This window comes from Rhinolophus sinicus, chromosome 8 (assembly GCF_057876585.1).
Source record: "Rhinolophus sinicus isolate RSI-liver-muscle chromosome 8, RSI-T2T, whole genome shotgun sequence".
Taxonomy (NCBI): domain Eukaryota; kingdom Metazoa; phylum Chordata; class Mammalia; order Chiroptera; family Rhinolophidae; genus Rhinolophus; species Rhinolophus sinicus.
Window position 1 is genome coordinate 48,468,086 of NC_142508.1, and position 17,514 is coordinate 48,485,599.

General features: G+C 40.1%; 1 protein-coding gene across 1 annotated transcript in view; it reads right to left on the minus strand.

Moving 5' to 3' along the window:
* Positions 1–897: 897 nt before the first annotated feature.
* GPATCH1 (G-patch domain containing 1) overlaps positions 898–17,514 on the minus strand; it is a 40,624-nt gene continuing 24,007 nt past the window's right edge. Inside the window, exons 12-20 of the mRNA XM_019742753.3 lie at positions 16,942–17,120; positions 16,569–16,696; positions 15,096–15,232; positions 14,623–14,789; positions 7,860–8,073; positions 6,140–6,247; positions 4,304–4,401; positions 2,996–3,144; positions 898–1,171 (exon numbers count right to left, since the gene is read on the minus strand). Coding sequence (XP_019598312.2) covers positions 1,141–1,171; positions 2,996–3,144; positions 4,304–4,401; positions 6,140–6,247; positions 7,860–8,073; positions 14,623–14,789; positions 15,096–15,232; positions 16,569–16,696; positions 16,942–17,120 — 1,211 coding nt within the window. The 3' untranslated portion in view covers positions 898–1,140. The remainder of the gene's footprint in view (positions 1,172–2,995; positions 3,145–4,303; positions 4,402–6,139; positions 6,248–7,859; positions 8,074–14,622; positions 14,790–15,095; positions 15,233–16,568; positions 16,697–16,941; positions 17,121–17,514) is intronic.

Here is a 17,514-nt window from a genome sequence, read left to right on the forward strand (position 1 = left end):
TCTCACTGCCTCCTCTCATCGCAGAGGACAGGTTACAACCAGAAAAGTGGCTTCGAGTTCTAAGCACAAAAGGTACAACCTGCGTGAAAGCGTGTGAAACCAGCGCCCTCATCCTAGCAACCTCCCCTCGTTGTGTCTTCCTGGCTCCCTTTCCCAAGAAGGTTTCCGTGTGTCCTCTTGCCTGTGTAGGGCTTCCCGGCCAACCCACTTCATGTCAACAACAGACAAATAGTCACTTAGAGAATAGGCCCTGGATGAATTAAGATGCAGCTATTAGGGCCAGGAAGACACAATATATAATAGCAGGAATGAAATACCTGTCACAATGCTAATGAAAATAACAGAACAAAATGTCACTTTTAGTCGGGTAGCAATCCCACTGCTAGAAAAAGACTGGATGGATATTCAAAAATGTAAGGGTTGTCATCTCTGAGTAGGTAGAAGTACTTTTCTTCTTTCTTTGTCCTTTTAAAATTGTTCTTTCTATAATGTTACTTTGATAATGTAAAAAACCTGTACTTTTCTCAAAGGTCTCATCAGTGCATGTGAGGGCAGCCTTGGAGCAAAGAGTGAGCACATACACTCTCGCTCTTTCTCTGAGTGCCTCAGACACTTTGGTGACATCTACTTAGAGAGGCTGGGGCCACCTGCCAGGACCCTGGCACTGTGCCACACTGGACTCCTGGGCACCACCATCAACCACCAGAGGGAGGAGCCACACTCCCACGGAAACTGCAGGAGCCAGAACGCAAGGGACCACCTCCCTCTCCTACGTGTCCTGAAATAAATCCAACTGTCCTCCTGTGGACTGGGCTTTCTTCATCACAAAACCAGGGAAAACTCATCACTTTTCATGTCTTTTTTAAAGTTTCAGGAAATATAAAATCAAGCAGAAAATAGAAAATTTTCATTTTAATTGAACTGTACAGTCTGAATGTTTTCCTTGACACTAACTGAAGTTAAAAATAGAAACCAATTTCTTCAGCCTTCCAAGGCAGCCTTTGAAATGTCTAGGTTTTAAAAATTATTTTACAGCATGAATTTACATATAAATATGATCTGTACACTGTATTAAACTGAGTAATCGACGGGCTTCCATCATAGAGATGTGGTATTGGGACAGGCCAGGGCAGAATTCAATTACTGCCTCCTCAGTGGGAGACGTTTTAACCTGGAAAAAGATATAAAAGAGACAAAAGGAAAGTTAGATGTGAACTGAAAAACTAGACAGTTCAATTTTCTTAATGCTTCACTATGTTATGCCACTGGGATGTAGAGGTTCTTTTTAAGTATAGCTATCTTATACTCACCCTGACTAATACAGATGGCTATCCATTTGGAGAAAGACAAATTAATGTCTATCCTACTCTGTTTGCAAAAAAAAAAAAAAAAAAAAGCAAAATCCAAATAAATTAAACGAAAACAAAATTATAAAAACATGAGAATAGTTTTTATGCATATATAAAATCTTGAGTTAGGGAAGGCCTTCAAAACACAAAAATGTAAAACGTACCAATAAAGAAAACTGGTAAAATTGAGTGCATCAAAAATTAAAGCTTCTATACAAAAAATATAGTTAAAATCATATAATAGGTAACACACTAAAACACAAAGGATTAAACCCAAAATTATTTTTTATTCCTAAAAATCAGTAAAATGGTACCTAAAAACCACTAAAACAATCTAAAAGAAAACAGAATACTGTAAAGGACATGAGCAAGCTATTCACACATGGCAAAGGCTGAGACACACAAGAAAGGATGCTCAACCTCACTAATAATCTGGGAAATGCAAATTCAAACGAGATACCATTCTTTAGCCATCATACTGGCAAACATTTCTGTATGGTTTGTTAACTGATATAATAACGGGTGCTTTCATAATTTAAATGGATACAACTACTTTTGGAAACAATTGGGCAGTATTTATTCATTCTAACTGTTCATACCCTATAGATCTATGCTACATAAAATTATATTATTTATATTAAAAATGTATAACAAAATGTCTGTATATGTATGTTACATGAGTGTGGTTGTGCAAAAAATTCTTGAAAGTTACATATGAGGGGGCTGGTCCGGTGGCTCAGGTGCTTGGAGTTCCGTGTTCCTAACTCCAAAGGCTGCCAGTTCGATTCCCACATGGGCCAGTGGGCTCTCAACCACAAGGTTGCCGGTTCAACTCCTCGACTCCCACAAGGGATGGTGGGCTCCGCCCCCTGCAACTATGATTGAACATGGCACCTTGAGCTGAGCTGCCTCCTAGATGGCTCAGTTGGTTGGAGTGTGGGCTCTCAACCACAAGGTTGCCAGTTCAACTCCTCGAGTCCCACAAAGGATGGTGGGCAGCGCCCCCTGCAACTAAGATTGAACATGGCATCTTGAGCTGAGCTGCCACTGAGCTCCCTGATGGCTCAGTTGGTTGGAGCCCGTCCTCTCAACCACAAGGTTGCCGGCTTGACTCCCGCAAGGGATGGTGGGCTGTGCCCCCTGCAACTAGCAACGGCAACTGGACCTGGAGCTGAGCTGTGCCCTCCACAACCTCCACAATTAAGACTGAAAGGACAACAACTTGAAGCTGAACGGCACCCTCCACAACTAAGATTGAAAAGGACAACAACTTGACTTGGAAAAAAAAAAAAAGACCTGGAAGTACACACTTTTCCCTAGTAAAGTCCTGTTCCCCTTCCCCAATAAAATCTTTAAAAAAAAAAAAAAAAAGAAAATTACATATGAAACTGACGGCAGAGGTTACTGTGGAAAGATGAGAGGTTTAGGGAATTGGTCAGGGGCCACTTTAAGTTTTATCTGTAAGGTATGAATTTTCACAATGATAACATAGTCACATATTACTTAAGTAATTAAAAATTAACTTTTTAGAAAAGACTAGTTAATATGCAAATGTATCATTTCTGACATTCGCCTCAAAGCAAATACATCAAGATTTTAATGAGCCTTTGGACGGTTTCTGAAAACCACTGTCTCCTGTTGCCTACCGTCTCAGCAGTTCCTGAGGTGACATGTCTGCTGTCCCTTCTTCATCACTCTGGCTGTCACTGCTGTCGGTACTCTCAGAACTACTACTTTTCTCTGATTTTTTATTCTTTTGCTTTCCTTTGTGTTTGTGCTTCCGGTGTTTCTTTTTCTTTAAAAAAAAAAAAAAAAAGTTGGTGGCAGACAGATACACACACACACACACACACACACACACACACACACACAGGTGGTTCGCTCCCTAGTTCAGTACAATAACAGGCTAATGAGACATTTGATGGCTGGAGTCATTTAAAAACAAAAACCACCTCATTTGGAGTGCGCTTTAACGTAGTATGGGACAGACCAGAAACATACGTCTGGGCACTCTCTCCACCATGCACACATGCAGAGAATCGATCCTCTAGTGACAGACACAGCAGAACCAAGCAGATACAGGCAGAGTACCGTCTTGACACTTAGCCCCCATCTTATCAAAGGTGACCCCTGCCACCTTCTGTGAACCTGACTGGTCCATTTTGTTAGGCGGCATATGTGATAAACTACCCATCAGGATGGCAAGCATTCTGGAAATTCACAAAGAAACTGGTAGAAAGTCAGAGAACAGATACAATGAATTTGGCTTCTGAACCTGTCAGCACCAGTTTTTCTCCTTTCTCTACAAGAGAACTCTCCTTATCTTCTATGCTCAGGAATCTTTTTTTCTGACAACCAAAAAGGGAGCTGTTTCTAATCAATCCCACTACTTCCCAGACCACTCTGGGTACCCAACACAAACATGAACTGAATTAAAAACCTGTACGTAACTGAAAAGAAGATATAGATGATGAAATAAGGGGTGTCAGCAGTGAACACCCACACTGGTGCAGGTTTCCTTTACTTCTAATGCCAAGCTATGGACCAACATCTCTATTGTAATGATGACAATGTAGTTCAAAAATGTTCAAAACAATACCTTCCTTTAATACTGAATGAATGATCAAATCAAACTGCTTCATTGTTTAATACTTAACCATTACTCTAAGAATCTTAAATGTTCTTTTCCGTACTTTTTAATGCTCACAAATTTAAAAAAATATTTAAAGTACAACTGAACAAGTTTAAATATTCTGTCTGAAAGAAAAACGTTTCTGAAAATCAAGGGTTTACACTGTATAGCCCATACTTCTATCAAGGTGTCAAGAAACCCAGGTGCCCCCATCTTGGATCTTGGCCACGAGATACTCTCTTTGACTGGCTTCGTGTGTCACGTCTGGGGGCTTGTCTTGACAGAAGCAGGGGTATCAGATCCCAGGACACCCAGAAGTTACCTTCTCTTTCCTCCGTCTGTGTTCTTTCTTGGTCTTGTGTTTTTCTTTGTTCTTTTTATGTTTCTCTTTTTGCGGAACCTCAAGTTTCTGACGAGCATCTGAAATACACATATAATATACACATGAACTATAGGGGAAAATATAAAGGCTAAAATATTGAATTAGGAATCTGCCTTAATGTTGAACATTAAGGCAGAACCCCTGCCCTGCCTCACTGGTAAACAAATGGATTATCACATCATGTGCTACCTCCATACGGTATTTAGAAACTGCCAGGAACCGCAATGTAAGACCTGTGTGACCCAACCAATATCTTGCCACAGCCGTGTCTACCAGATGACACCAGGAGAAGATAAAGTCAGACCAGAATGCCCACAAACCTTTTGTAATTTAACATCCTCAGGTCAGCTCAGAGATGAACCAGGATGAACCTCAGCTCTGTGATTTTTGGCATGTTGCTTAACCTCTTTAGGTCTCAGTTTCCCCTTCATAAAACAGGGATAAGAAGAATCCCTATTTTCTTAGGGACATAGAAAGGATGAGATGGGACCGCGTACATGAATCCCATAGCCCAGAATCTCCTCTCAGATCATCTTCCCTTTACAAAAGCACATTCGACGTGAATTTGTCTTATAAATGGAAACACTAAAAAACTAGCATAATGTATGTATAATCATTAAAATGACAAGTTGCAGGCACCTAAATTCTCCACTTCCAAATACTGACCAAAAGGTTTTCATTGCCAGGCACCCAAACCAGTAAAAATTCACTGTGGTAGAAAATAGTGTAAATTATTAAATCACCTTTTTCCACCTAAAGAAAAGTCCCAAGGTATTTCAAAAGTGTGGATATTTCCCAAACCCAGTTAACAGGTGCCTGCAATTTTCTAGTTCTATAGTTCGTCAGATATTTCATAAATTGACCTCTCCTCATTTTTTTTTTTTAATGTTAGTTTTTGGAAAATCATTGCTCTTCAATAATCCATAGACCAAATTAAGTTATTAACTATTACAAGGATATCAATGACATATCAATTCCCATATCTGGGAAATGGGCATAAATAACTTAGCTTTTAAGAGATGACACACTTATTTTAAGCTAAAGATTTGAATAACTAAAGCAAATAAAAAACACATTCACTGCAGTTGTTCAAAACTTCACACTTTTTACTCCTCTCTTCTTATTATTATCTCTTTGAAGGCTAGGTTAATTAACCAAACCAATATTTATATGTGGGTACTTTAGGCAACTATAAAGTAGATAACAGAATTATATGTTATTTACATACCTGAACCATGTTATCAGATGTTTGTTAACCCAGCCTCCAAAGAATGAAAAACCAGTCTAAACAGTTTAACATGAGATATCAATCTAAGAGGGCACTGAACAGAAATTGTTAATAGCTACTGGAGGAAGAAAATGGACTGTATTTACTTCTGAAAGAATTAATTTTATTTTATTTGCTATATTAGCCAAAGTATAAAAAGTCTTACAATACCCTTCTCCCTGCAATTCCCCTCCCATCTTTGTGTCCTACACTTTTACTTTTTTATTTCTTTAAGTGACATTTGAGATACTTAGGACTCTACTGAAAGTATCTAAAAGTTAAAAAGGAAAAAAGAGTTTAAAGGTCTCTGAGGCTGTAAAGCAACAACTCTCATTTTAGGTACCAATGGAGTAACGAGTTTCAAAATGTGGCTGAGGAGAGATAAATCAGAAACAAACGTATTTGGTTGGCTTCATGTTGGATTAGCAGTCACACAATTAGAGCTGTCATATCTCAGGGGAGACTCTGTTGCCCATGCAAACAGGAGAACCAAGGAGCTCTCAACTCACTGGGGCAGAAGACGGGAGGCAGCCGTGGGCCAAACTCTTCTCTTTCATCTATGTGCAACTTTTGTACCAGGACGGAAGTTACAGGCTCCTGCGGGGCCGGCTCGCCAGCTGAAAAACAGCAGGGTATTAATTTCATATATTTGCCAAATATTGATGTGTTTGCGTCTTTAATTAATGTCTGTTGCCATGAGATAACGTATGCTTTTCTTCACCACTTTCCTTAACTAGCTCACGCCAGGTGCTGGGACAGAGTAGAGAACACGCAGCCTTGACCCCTAGGCTCAAGGGCATTAGAACAGGGAAGTCAGTCACCCAAGGACACCTGTAACCAAGCGCACCAGTGGCTGTAACACAAGAGTGTGTAGAGCACATGTACAGCACACACTCTGGGTCACATACGACCACCTAAAGGGTTGAAAGATGTCCTCAAGGAAGGGCGATCTGAGAAAAATAAAACTTACAAACAGGGATCGGTGACTACGTCCCAGCTCAGAAAGCTTAATTCCACTCAAAATAAATGATCAAAAGAAGAAAAACTGAACATAAATAAAATATCATGTCCACATTAATAATCTTGTGTTGTTGTTGTTGTTGTTGTTTTGAAACAAATGAGTATGTTTTCAGACAGAAGAGATAAAAATGGAAAAGTCTGGAAGAATATGCATTAAGGGTTCACCGTAAAGTAGGATTCCAAGGGACTTAAGCTTTCGATATTTTTATACTTTTAAAATTCAAGTACATATGATTTTGTAATAAAATCTAAGTTGGTTTTTTTACCCACAGAAAGAAGAAATAGCTGACATTTGCAACCACTTAAGAACAAACAACATTTTATATCACTATGTAACTTTTTGGTTAAAGGCCCTCAAAAATTATGCCCAAGTCCGCCAGACTGGCAGGGGCAAACAGAATATGCCAAGACTGAGATGGGAAATTTTGTCCACCGGCCCAAGCATCTGAAAAGTCTCCCACTGTTGCAAGTGCCAGACAGCCACCTTTCCCATGCCGCAACTCCTGGCTTGGGTGAATGGAACGAACAGAACAAGCGACTGAGCAAATGCTAGACTCACAGCAATGAGAACAGACCCCATCTACCAAGTATTACTACGGACTCGGCCATGCCATGCAACAGCTGGCCCAGACCCCACAGCGTGCCCTGTAGAGAGGAAAGCCAGAAGAGCCCCGTCCACTTCACGACCAAATGTTCTCCAGTAATCCTAGCACCTCCTCATCGACCAGGCTTTAAAAAGGAAAAAGCTAGTTTTTTTTAAACTTTTATTTATTTTAAGTGTGTTTTTCCAGGACCTATCAGACCCAAGTCAAGTAGTTGTTTCAGTCTAGTTGTGGAGGGCGCAGCTCACAGTGGCCCATGTGGGGATTGAATCAGCAACCTTGTTAAGAGCACCGTGTTCTAACCAACTGAGCTAACTGGCCACCCAAAAAAGCTGTTTTAAATGAAAATTTTACTATGTTTTAATTTTTCTCATTTAGGATAAGTAGGAAAATTAACATTATCAAACGCAGCTAATCTAAAAATATACCAGAGACTTATACCAGATAGAAAAAACAGAACTCAGCTCTACCCCAATTAAAAATGTAAAAAGATTAAAACATTCCTGATTGATAATTATCCTGGTTTAGAATTAAACACTACAACCAAAGCAGCAGCTGCTCTAGGGACATCGTCACTTGCATCCCAAAGTCTGAAACACTGACGTACTGTGAGCCGCAGATGTTTCCACCGAGTCGGTCTCTTGGGAACTTTTGACGTCAGCCTCCCCAGTGCCCTCCTGGTCATCCTCGCTGTCGCCCTGCTCATCCTCAGAGGATGAGGACTTTTCTTCTGAGGAGCTGGCAAAGATGGCCTTGAATAAGTCGATGGGTGGGCGGCTCCCTTCTTCTTCAGCCTGTGAATCCTCACCTTTGTTTACCAGCTGTATTAACAGTGAAACATGCGTCAGTAATGAAGGAGCAGGGGTGAAAGGAGCCAAACAGTCTAGAACACACAAACACCCCCCCCCCACACACACACACACACTCACACACATACACAAACACAGATGTTTATGCGTGTGTATATGGGTCTCCGTACCTACACACTACTTAACTAAACAATGATCATTCAGTCAGTATTTATTTTTATGGTGTTTCTGATTCAACAACTGCAGAATGTGTTGAACGGTAGAAGCAGCTGCAGTCTCTCATGGGGATAGGTCATTAACCAGAATTGCAGAGGTCCCAGAAAAATGCAGTAGGAGATAGCAGAGTTCCTCTGTCCTCTTTTCAGGAATCTATCCAAGCCTTCAGAGTCCAATATTGAAAGTGATAAAGGTGATCTACACATATGAAAATGCTGAAGAGAGAACTAGGCCATTAACACAATGGGGAGGGAGCCAGGAACATGCTGATAAACGAAATGGCCATGGAACCTCCCTCTGAAATTACACATCACCCTCCCTAAAAGAAGTCCAGATATGGACGTGCATATTCACCAAAGAAAGAGGCAGGAACTTGTACACACTCAATTCAGTAAACAAAAAGCAAAGGTATGAACCCAGATCCCACCTTCTAACAGTTTATCACCAGAAAGACACTGGGTAATCTAATGTGCCAAGCAATACGAGGGAGCCCCAGGAGTGGCACAGATCAGAATCCACTTCAGTCCTTCATTTTACCACTGGAGAACCCAGGTCAGAGATGAGAGGCTCTGTCAATGATGCACTGGTGGTACGTGCCAAGGAGAGGACCTGGACCCGTGGTACGTGCCAAGGAGAGGACCTGGACCCGTGGTACGTGCCAAGGAGAGGACCTGGACTCTACTACCCAGGTCCCCTCGCTCTCAGCAGTGGTCACTTCCCCACCCCCCATATAACACCACTTCCAATTTCTGGAGCGAAGTTACAATTACCTACATGAGGAAAACTGGTACAAGACAGCAGCACTTGTGGCTTCAAAGTAAACTCTTCATAGAAAAAAATTAAACAGAAAAAGTACACCATGCCCCACTAAAAATTATCAGGGCACCTTGGAGAAAGGACTGATTCTCGAGCTGGAGCTGAGAAATAAAAAGAGGAACCCAGAAAATCGTGCTGTGCCAGAAAGCAAGAACATGCTCAGAGTAAGAGGGATGTATCAAAAGGACACAGAAGCCAACTTGAAGGGGCTCCAATTAGCCAAACCAGGACAATTTGAGCATTAAAATAAATAATGATAGTACCAAATTTATCCCTTTGTATGAAATAGGAAACCACGGGTCCACAGTGATATAAAGAAACAGTTTGATGAAAAACAGGATATTTATACTTCAAAGCTCCTAAACATTAGGTTGGTGCAAAAGTAATTGTGGTTTTTGTAATTGTTCTTAACCTTTAAACCGCAATTACTTTTGCACCAACCTAATACTTATTAAAAATCATTAAGTAAAAACCAATAAGAAATAAAAGTACTTATTATCTAAAAAGGTGAAAAGACTAACTTTACAGTGATTAAACCTGGCAGGCACCACCTTACTCCAGTGATCAGAGTGAACCCCATCAGGAATGGGACAAATCGACATCCCGCACCCCCTGACAGGATGGATGAGAGCACAGCCGCATCCCTTCTGAGGGGCAGAGATGCAGAACCCGAGTCTAGTCCTGAGCAAACACCAGACAAGCCCAAACTAAGGGACATTCTACAGAACACCAGCCTGTAATCTTCAAAAGTATCAAGACCATAAAAGTCAAGGAAAGACTGAGGAACTGTTCCAAACTGAAGGAGCTAGGAGATGTGACCGCGAAATGCAACAAGTGATGCTGAGCTGCATCCGTTTTGCTATGAAGGACTTTATTAGGACAAGTGGGAGAATTTGAATGGGTCTGAGGAAGAGAGAATAGTAACGGATCAGCATTCTTCTCCTGATTTTCATGGATATCCTGTGATTATCTAGGTGAATATCCTTTGAAGGAAACACAGAGGTGATGGGGCATCATCTGGCTGGCAACTTATGCTCAGGGAGAAAAATGATCTGTACTGCATTTGAGCTTTTGAGGTTGTTTCAAAAAATGTTTAAATCAGGGCTGGCCCGGTGGCTCAGGCGATTGGAGCTCCATGCTCCTAACACCAAAGGCTGCCGGTTCGATTCCCACATGGGCCAGTGGGCTCTCAACCACAAGGTTGCCGGTTTGATTCCCGCAGGTATAGTGGGCTGTGTCCCCTGCGACTAACAATAGCAACTGGACCTGGAGCTGAGCTGCGCCCTCCACAACTAAGATGGAAAGAACAACAATTTGACTTGGAAAAAAAGTCCTGGAAGTACATGCTATTCCCCAATACAAAAAATAAAAATAAAAAATGTTTAAATCATACAGAAAGTCAGGAGAAAAAAACCTGACAGTGAAGCACAGGAAATCATGGCAACAATTCCCCAGAAAAGTCATGAATCTGATACATTGATGGCAAACCACAGATCCCAATGTTACATACATGGACCATAAACTGAATGACAATTGGCTGATATCTGTGTTCACAGAATTTCTGGCCTTTAATGGTGTCTCTATTGGTAAACATACAGGCAGAACTGTCATAACTACACGAGATATTCTACTCCTAGGTAAATATACAAGCTGATTTTTTTCCCTGGAATATAATAGGAGCTATACTGGAATTAAATAACAACAACACACACTAAATACACAGCATCTACGCTGGCAAAGCCACACCCCTCCACACCCTCCACCAAAATGTAAGGCCCATTCACATCTGTGCTGACTCAGAAAGTTTTCAAAGAAAAGATATAAAATAACCCAGAGAGGGGAAGAGACCTTCCTAAGGTCGCATGGCTAATAAGTGAAAAAGCAAGAACCATGACTGTCCAGGCAAAATTACCCAAATACAATGTCCACATGGTTTTTTAGAAAATTTAGAAAGCTTTCTAATCTCATGACCATATCGTAGAGCCAGGATCCATGAGTAGGGTTTTATGCCGTTAAAAAAAGTAACAGTAGGGGTGACCAGTTAGCTCAGTTGGTTAGAGAGCATGGTGCTGATAAGACCAAGGTTGCCGGTTCCATGGCCACATGGGCCACTGTGAGCTGCACCCTCCTTAAAAACATAACAGTAGAAGCCCAATGGAGTGGTTCCAAATCCATGGTGGCACCAGGGGTGATGGCAGCAGCTGCCAGGCTCTGAAGGCAGGGAATCTTTTTCTCTGACCACAGCAGTCATGATCCCAACTGTCTGGATGGAATCCCACTGCTTTCCCCCCCTTGCTCCCCTCCTGCCACTTGACTCCAACCACAGAAAGTCACCAGAAGTGCAAGGGAGAGCAGGGAAACTAAAGCCCGAGCTTGCCGATTGGATGATGGGAGGGGAAGCCCAGAAAGTCAAAAAGTGTCAGGACAATCGTGAAGAGGAGGAGCTCAAGACGGTGATCCTATAAAGTGGTCAATGAGCTTCTGGCTCACCTCTGAGCTATGTATGAGTGGATCTGACTCTAAACAGCAAACCAAAGAATTTGATAACAGAATTATGGGATTAACTACCAACCAGGTCCCAGACCAGCCACTGGGAAGTGCACATGCAAGGAAGTTCTGAACATAATATACAGGCTCTGAAACCTGGAATGACATTGGAACCCAAGCCCACAGAAGATGGGTTGGAGCTGCAGCCTGAACCTAAGTAGGTCGAATGTCTGCTACAGCAAAGCAAAACAAAAAAATCAACATTCTCCTTACAGTTTGGACAAGACCCAGGGTCTCATGCCATAATATTCAAAATGTCCATGATGCAATCCAAAATTACTAGATATAGAAACATCCAGGAAAATCTCAACTTGCAAAAGACAATCAATAGATGCCAACCCAAAATGACAAATGTGTTGGAACGATCAAACAGATTTTAAAGCAGCTTTTACAACCATGTTCCATGAATCAGATAAATGAAAAACTACAAAGAAATAAAAGATATAAAGAAGAACCAAAAGGGAATTTTAGAAATGAAAAATACAATAACCAAAATTAAAAATTCACTGGATGAACTCAATAGCAGAATGCAGATGGCAGAGGAGTCAGTGAACTTAAAACAGATCGATAGAAATGATCTTAATTCAACAACAGAGAGGGTATAAAAGATTAAAAAAAAAAGGAACCGAGAAGTCAGAGTGTGGTACAGAAAGAATATTTGAAAAAATAATGGCTGGAAATGTCCAAATTAAGTAAAAGCAAACTTAAAGATTTAAAAAGCTCAGTAAACCCCAAACAAAATAATCTCAAAGAAATCTATGCCCAGACATGTCATAATCAAACAGCTAGAGGAAATATCACATCATTATAAGGAGAGAAACAATTATTCGAATGACTGTAGATTTCTCTTCAGAAATCAGGAAGGCCAGAAGGAAGTGGTACAACATTTTTAAAGGACTAAAAGAAAAGAATTATTGACCCAGAAGTCTATACCCAGAAAAAAAATCCTTCAGGAATGAAGATAAAATACAGGACATTCTCAGATTTAGGAAAATTAAGAGAATTCGTTGTTGGAACTTCTCTAACGAAATGCTAAAGGAAGTTCCTCAGACAGAAGAAAGTGATAGGAGAGGGAAACTTGGAACTTCAGGAATGATGAAAGAACAACAAAAATGGTAAATATCTGAATAAAATAGACCATTATCTTTTCATCAATTCTTTAAAATGTGTATAACATTGAAAGCAAAAATCAAAACATTGTCTGATAAGGTTCTCACTGTATATACAAAAGACAACATAAAAGTGGGAGAGAAAAGGGACCTATATAGTGGTAAGGATTCTACATTCCACTTAAAGTGGTTAAAATATCAATTCTAAGTAGACTGTGAAAAGATAAGTATGTATATTGTAATCCCCAGAGTAATTATGAAAAAAATAGAGTAAAAAAAATAAATGGATAAATTAAAATGGAATACTAACCATTATTCAAGTAATAAAAAAAAAGGCAGGAAAAGGGAAAGACAGGAACAAAAAAGAGTGGGAACAGACAGAAAATAATAAACTGTAGACCTAAATCCAAATACATTAACAAAGTACATTAAATGCAAATGATCAAAACACAAATTAAAACATATAGATTATCAAATGTATTTTTTTTTTAAAAGACCCAATGACAATGACCGGCTGTTTATGAAATAGATAGGTTAAAAAAATGGAAAAATACACACTATGCAAATTATGAGGGATAAAAAGTGATATTACATAATGATAAAAGAGTCAATTCACCAAAAAGATATAGTAATCCTAAATGAGTATGTTCCTAACAAGAGAGTTTCAAAATACCTGAAGGAAAAACCACTTTGGAATAGTTTGGCAGTTTCTTATAAAGCTGAATCTATAAGTATATATATATTACCCAGCACTCCCACTGCTAGGTATTTACCCTAGAGAAATGAAAAGTTATGTCTACACAAAAGAGGTATGTCCACTCATCTGCACGTGAGTGTTCACAGCAGCTGTATTTATGATAGTCAAAAGCTGGAAACAACCACGTGTCCTTAAAGAGTGAACAAACTATGGTACACCCATACAACGAAATAGTATTCAGCAATAAAAAGGAATGAACTATTGATACATGCAAAATATTGATAAATCTCACAGGTATGGTGCTGAATGAAAGAAGCCAGTCTCAAAAGGCAATATATGTATACAGTCTGATTTCATTTATGTGAAATTCTACAAAGAGCAAAACTATAGAGACAGAGAAGAGATCAATGGTTGACTAGGGCTTGGGGTGAAGAGAAGGTATGACTACAAAGGGACAGCATAAGGAAGTTTTTTTTGGGGTGTGGGGGGTGGTACCATTATGTATTCTGATTGTGGTAATGATTACAGTGTATCTATATATGTGTAAATACTCATTAAACTGTACATCAAAAAACGTTAATTTTAAGGTAGGTTAATTTGAAAAGTAGAATAAACATTTTTAAATAAAGCTATTAGAAATAAAACCAACTTTTTACTAAGTTCAACTTTTTAATTATTAAAGTAGTAATTAAAAAAAAACCCAATGGGTGTTTTATTTATATTTTCCACAAAAGAGAATACTTGTTACTTGGAAAATTACATTTTCCAATGCAAATACATTGAATTTTGTGTCAGTAGTTGATGCTAAGTGAAAGCCCTTCTAGGCATAGAAGTTCTCCTCAAATGATTTAAGCTATGATTCAAATTGTTGGACTGCACAGCAGGTGTTGGCAAACTACAGCCCAGGGGTCAAATCCAACCTGCTGCCTGTTTTTGCAAATAAAGTTGTATTGGAATATAGATGTACACAATTGTTTTCATATTGCCTGTGGTTCCTTTCACACTCAACAGCAGAGTTGAACAGTCGCGATAGAGACTATGGCCCACAAAGCCTATTTTTAATACCTGGCTCTGCATAGCAAAAGTGTGCAGACCCCTGCTATCAAGTATGAGAAAGCTTCACCACAGAGAAAGGTAAAGGCCACAGCCAGCCTGGCAAAGAGAAGCCCCACATACCTTATTTGAGAGTGATTCCTTCACATGGTCTCCCTCTTTGTTTACTAATGGACTGGACTCTTGTTTAGGTGGACCAACTTTTGATCTAGCCAAACTTAAAAATTCACTAATGGAGTCTTCTTTCTTTTCTTGTTTAGATGTATCCCATCTGGATGGTTTTCTGGATTCTGAAAGGTAGGACAGAGGCGTAACATCAGAATTTGTAAGCAAAAGACAAGTTCTTCATTACAGTGAATCGGCCAGGCACGGTGCCAAGTGTTGGGGTGTGGCAGGTGCTAAGGCAGAGTCCCAAGCCCAAACAGGGTACGTTGGGACCGTGACAGCACAAGCTAAGATGGGCACATGAGCAATTCTCTGAACAGAGGGAGAGTTCGCACTACGTGTATCCTTAGGATTAGATGCCCCTTTATTTCTGTCTCCCCAACAAGCCAGGGGTTGACACCAGCACAGGGACCCGAGGAAGCCCTACTCACTCTCGGAACCTTGATGCTGTGGTCCTTTTTCACTTGATGTTTGAGTTGTGGGCAAGGAAGCTGTCTCTGGGAGTGTCAGAAAGTTGAAGACTGAGTATTTGTCACGTTTCACTCTTGGTAAGCCAACTAAAGTTGAACTGGGGGTAGAAAAGAAAAAAATATAAATATAATTTTTAATACCAACTGTGAAAATCAAATCCAATTCTTAAATCAAAGCTTTCCATCTCATGTTTTTCACAAGTAGCTCTTCCACTTGGCTAAAGAGATCCCCTAAGATGTTTTCACTTCTCAAAGCAGTTTAAGAATTTATAATGGGGGCCAGGCCCGGTGGCTCAGGTGGTTGGAGCTCCGTGCTCCTAACTCCGAAGGCTGCCGGTTAGATTCCCACATGGGCCAGTGGGCTCTCAACCACAAGGTTGCCGGTTCAACTCCTCAAGTCCCGCAAGGAATGGTGGGCTGCGCCCCCTGCAACTAGCAACGGCAACTGGACCTGGAGCTGAGCTACGCCCTCCACAACTAAGACTGAAAGGACAACAACTTGACTTGGAAAAAAAAAGTCCTGGAAGTACACACTGTTCCCCAATAAAGTACTGTTCCCCTTCTCCCCCGCAAAAAAAGAATTTATAATGGGTGACTTTAGGACCTATTAGTTTTTTCTTTATTATAGTAAGAACTAGAATTTGACTTTGAAAATGGATCTCCATTAAGGAAAAGTTTCACTGCTAAAAATACAGTTGACCCGTGAACATGAGTTTGAACTGCGCAGGTCCACTTATACACAGATTTTTTTCAATAAATATTGTGAAAATATTTCTTTTTCAATAAATATTTTCTCTTCCTTATGATTTTTTAAATAACATTTTCTTTCCTCCGGCTTAGTTTATTATAAGAATACAGTATAGAATACATATACCATACAAAATAATGTGTTAATGGACTCTTTATGTTACTGGTAAAGATTCTGATTAACAGTACTATTAATAGTTAAGTTTTGGGGTAGTCAAAAGTTATAGGTGGATTTTTGACTGCATGGGGGGTCAGCCCCTCATTGTTCAGTGGTCGTCTGTATACCAAAATTTTCTGACGAAGTCTCAGATTCAACTGCATATGCTTTCTTGTGGTGTTTATAATCAATAAGAAGGTGCTAAACTTATATAAAGAATTAGAAAACGTAAGTAACATTTTAAATGTACTCTGTACGTGCATCATTGAAAAGGTGGCAAATTAAATACGCATTAAGTTTTGAAAACTTGACGTATATGAGTTTCATATCGTCAATACAGAATAAGTTTGCTGTCTGGATGTTTATTTTTTTAGTAACAAATTAATGGAGGTTAAACTGCACAATTTGCCACTCTCAGCATTTACAAGTAAGTTCATTTAGAAAAAGGGAATTTATGAGTGTATAAGGGGAAAATTGGCTTTAATATGGGGGAATAAGTACTGATGGAAGGGCAGGTTTATCCAACTTACTCTGGATAAGGGTCAGGGACATTGAACCTCTTACATAGGAGCTTGTCGGGGTGCCATTCAAAGGTGTCTCGCGTGAGCTTCCCAAACATCTTCATCTTCACAGCCGACTGCTTATCGTTAACATCATTCTGGGAAAAGACACACAGCTGACTGGACTGCTCTTCCACTTACGTTTCCAAGCCACCTTCCAAAATAACAAAGCTGCTTATGCTACGACAGTTTTGCTAAACTCCATCGGCTTTCAAGCATAAAAATCACTGCTAATTCTACAGTCCCTGTCTCTTTTGTTCTTTTCACTGAGGGATTTCAACTATTTGGCTGTCCGGTGTTTTCATTTTTAAATGCACCAGGTAAGGACGTGATAGCGACAGACCTCTTGGTCCCGAGGAACTTCCACTTGATGAGAATCGTCTTCTTCCTTGGCGTGAGTGAACCTGGAGGACAAAGTCGAGTGGGAAGATACATACAGCCGGGCTGCCTGAGCAAACTCATCCCGTTCGCGGCCTCGCTCCCACTCTGTCATACTGGGATCCAGACAGTGTTCCAGAGCATCTGTGGTGCGAACAGAGAACAAGAAAGTGCTTCACACTTGGGGGAAACATGGGGCTTAAAGGAGAACATCCTGGTTTTTAAGAGCATGGCGGGGAGGTACTCGGCAGGAAATATTGCTCACTCCCTCAAAATCACGCTTTTATTGAATTCTACGTACTGCATGTATCTGAGAAAAACACCTGGGAACTAATGCTTGGGGTTAAATCTTCAAAGTAAGGAACCTGTTACCATTCCCAGGGATAAGTTCATCCCAACTCTATTCCTAAGTTTTGACAGAAAAACACTCCCTTCTCTAATTTTTTTTTTTAAATTTTACAACTACGAGTAAACGTTAAGGGGTCTGGAGTCTTAGTAGGGAGTGCAGGCACAGTACACAAAGACGTGCTTCTGAAAA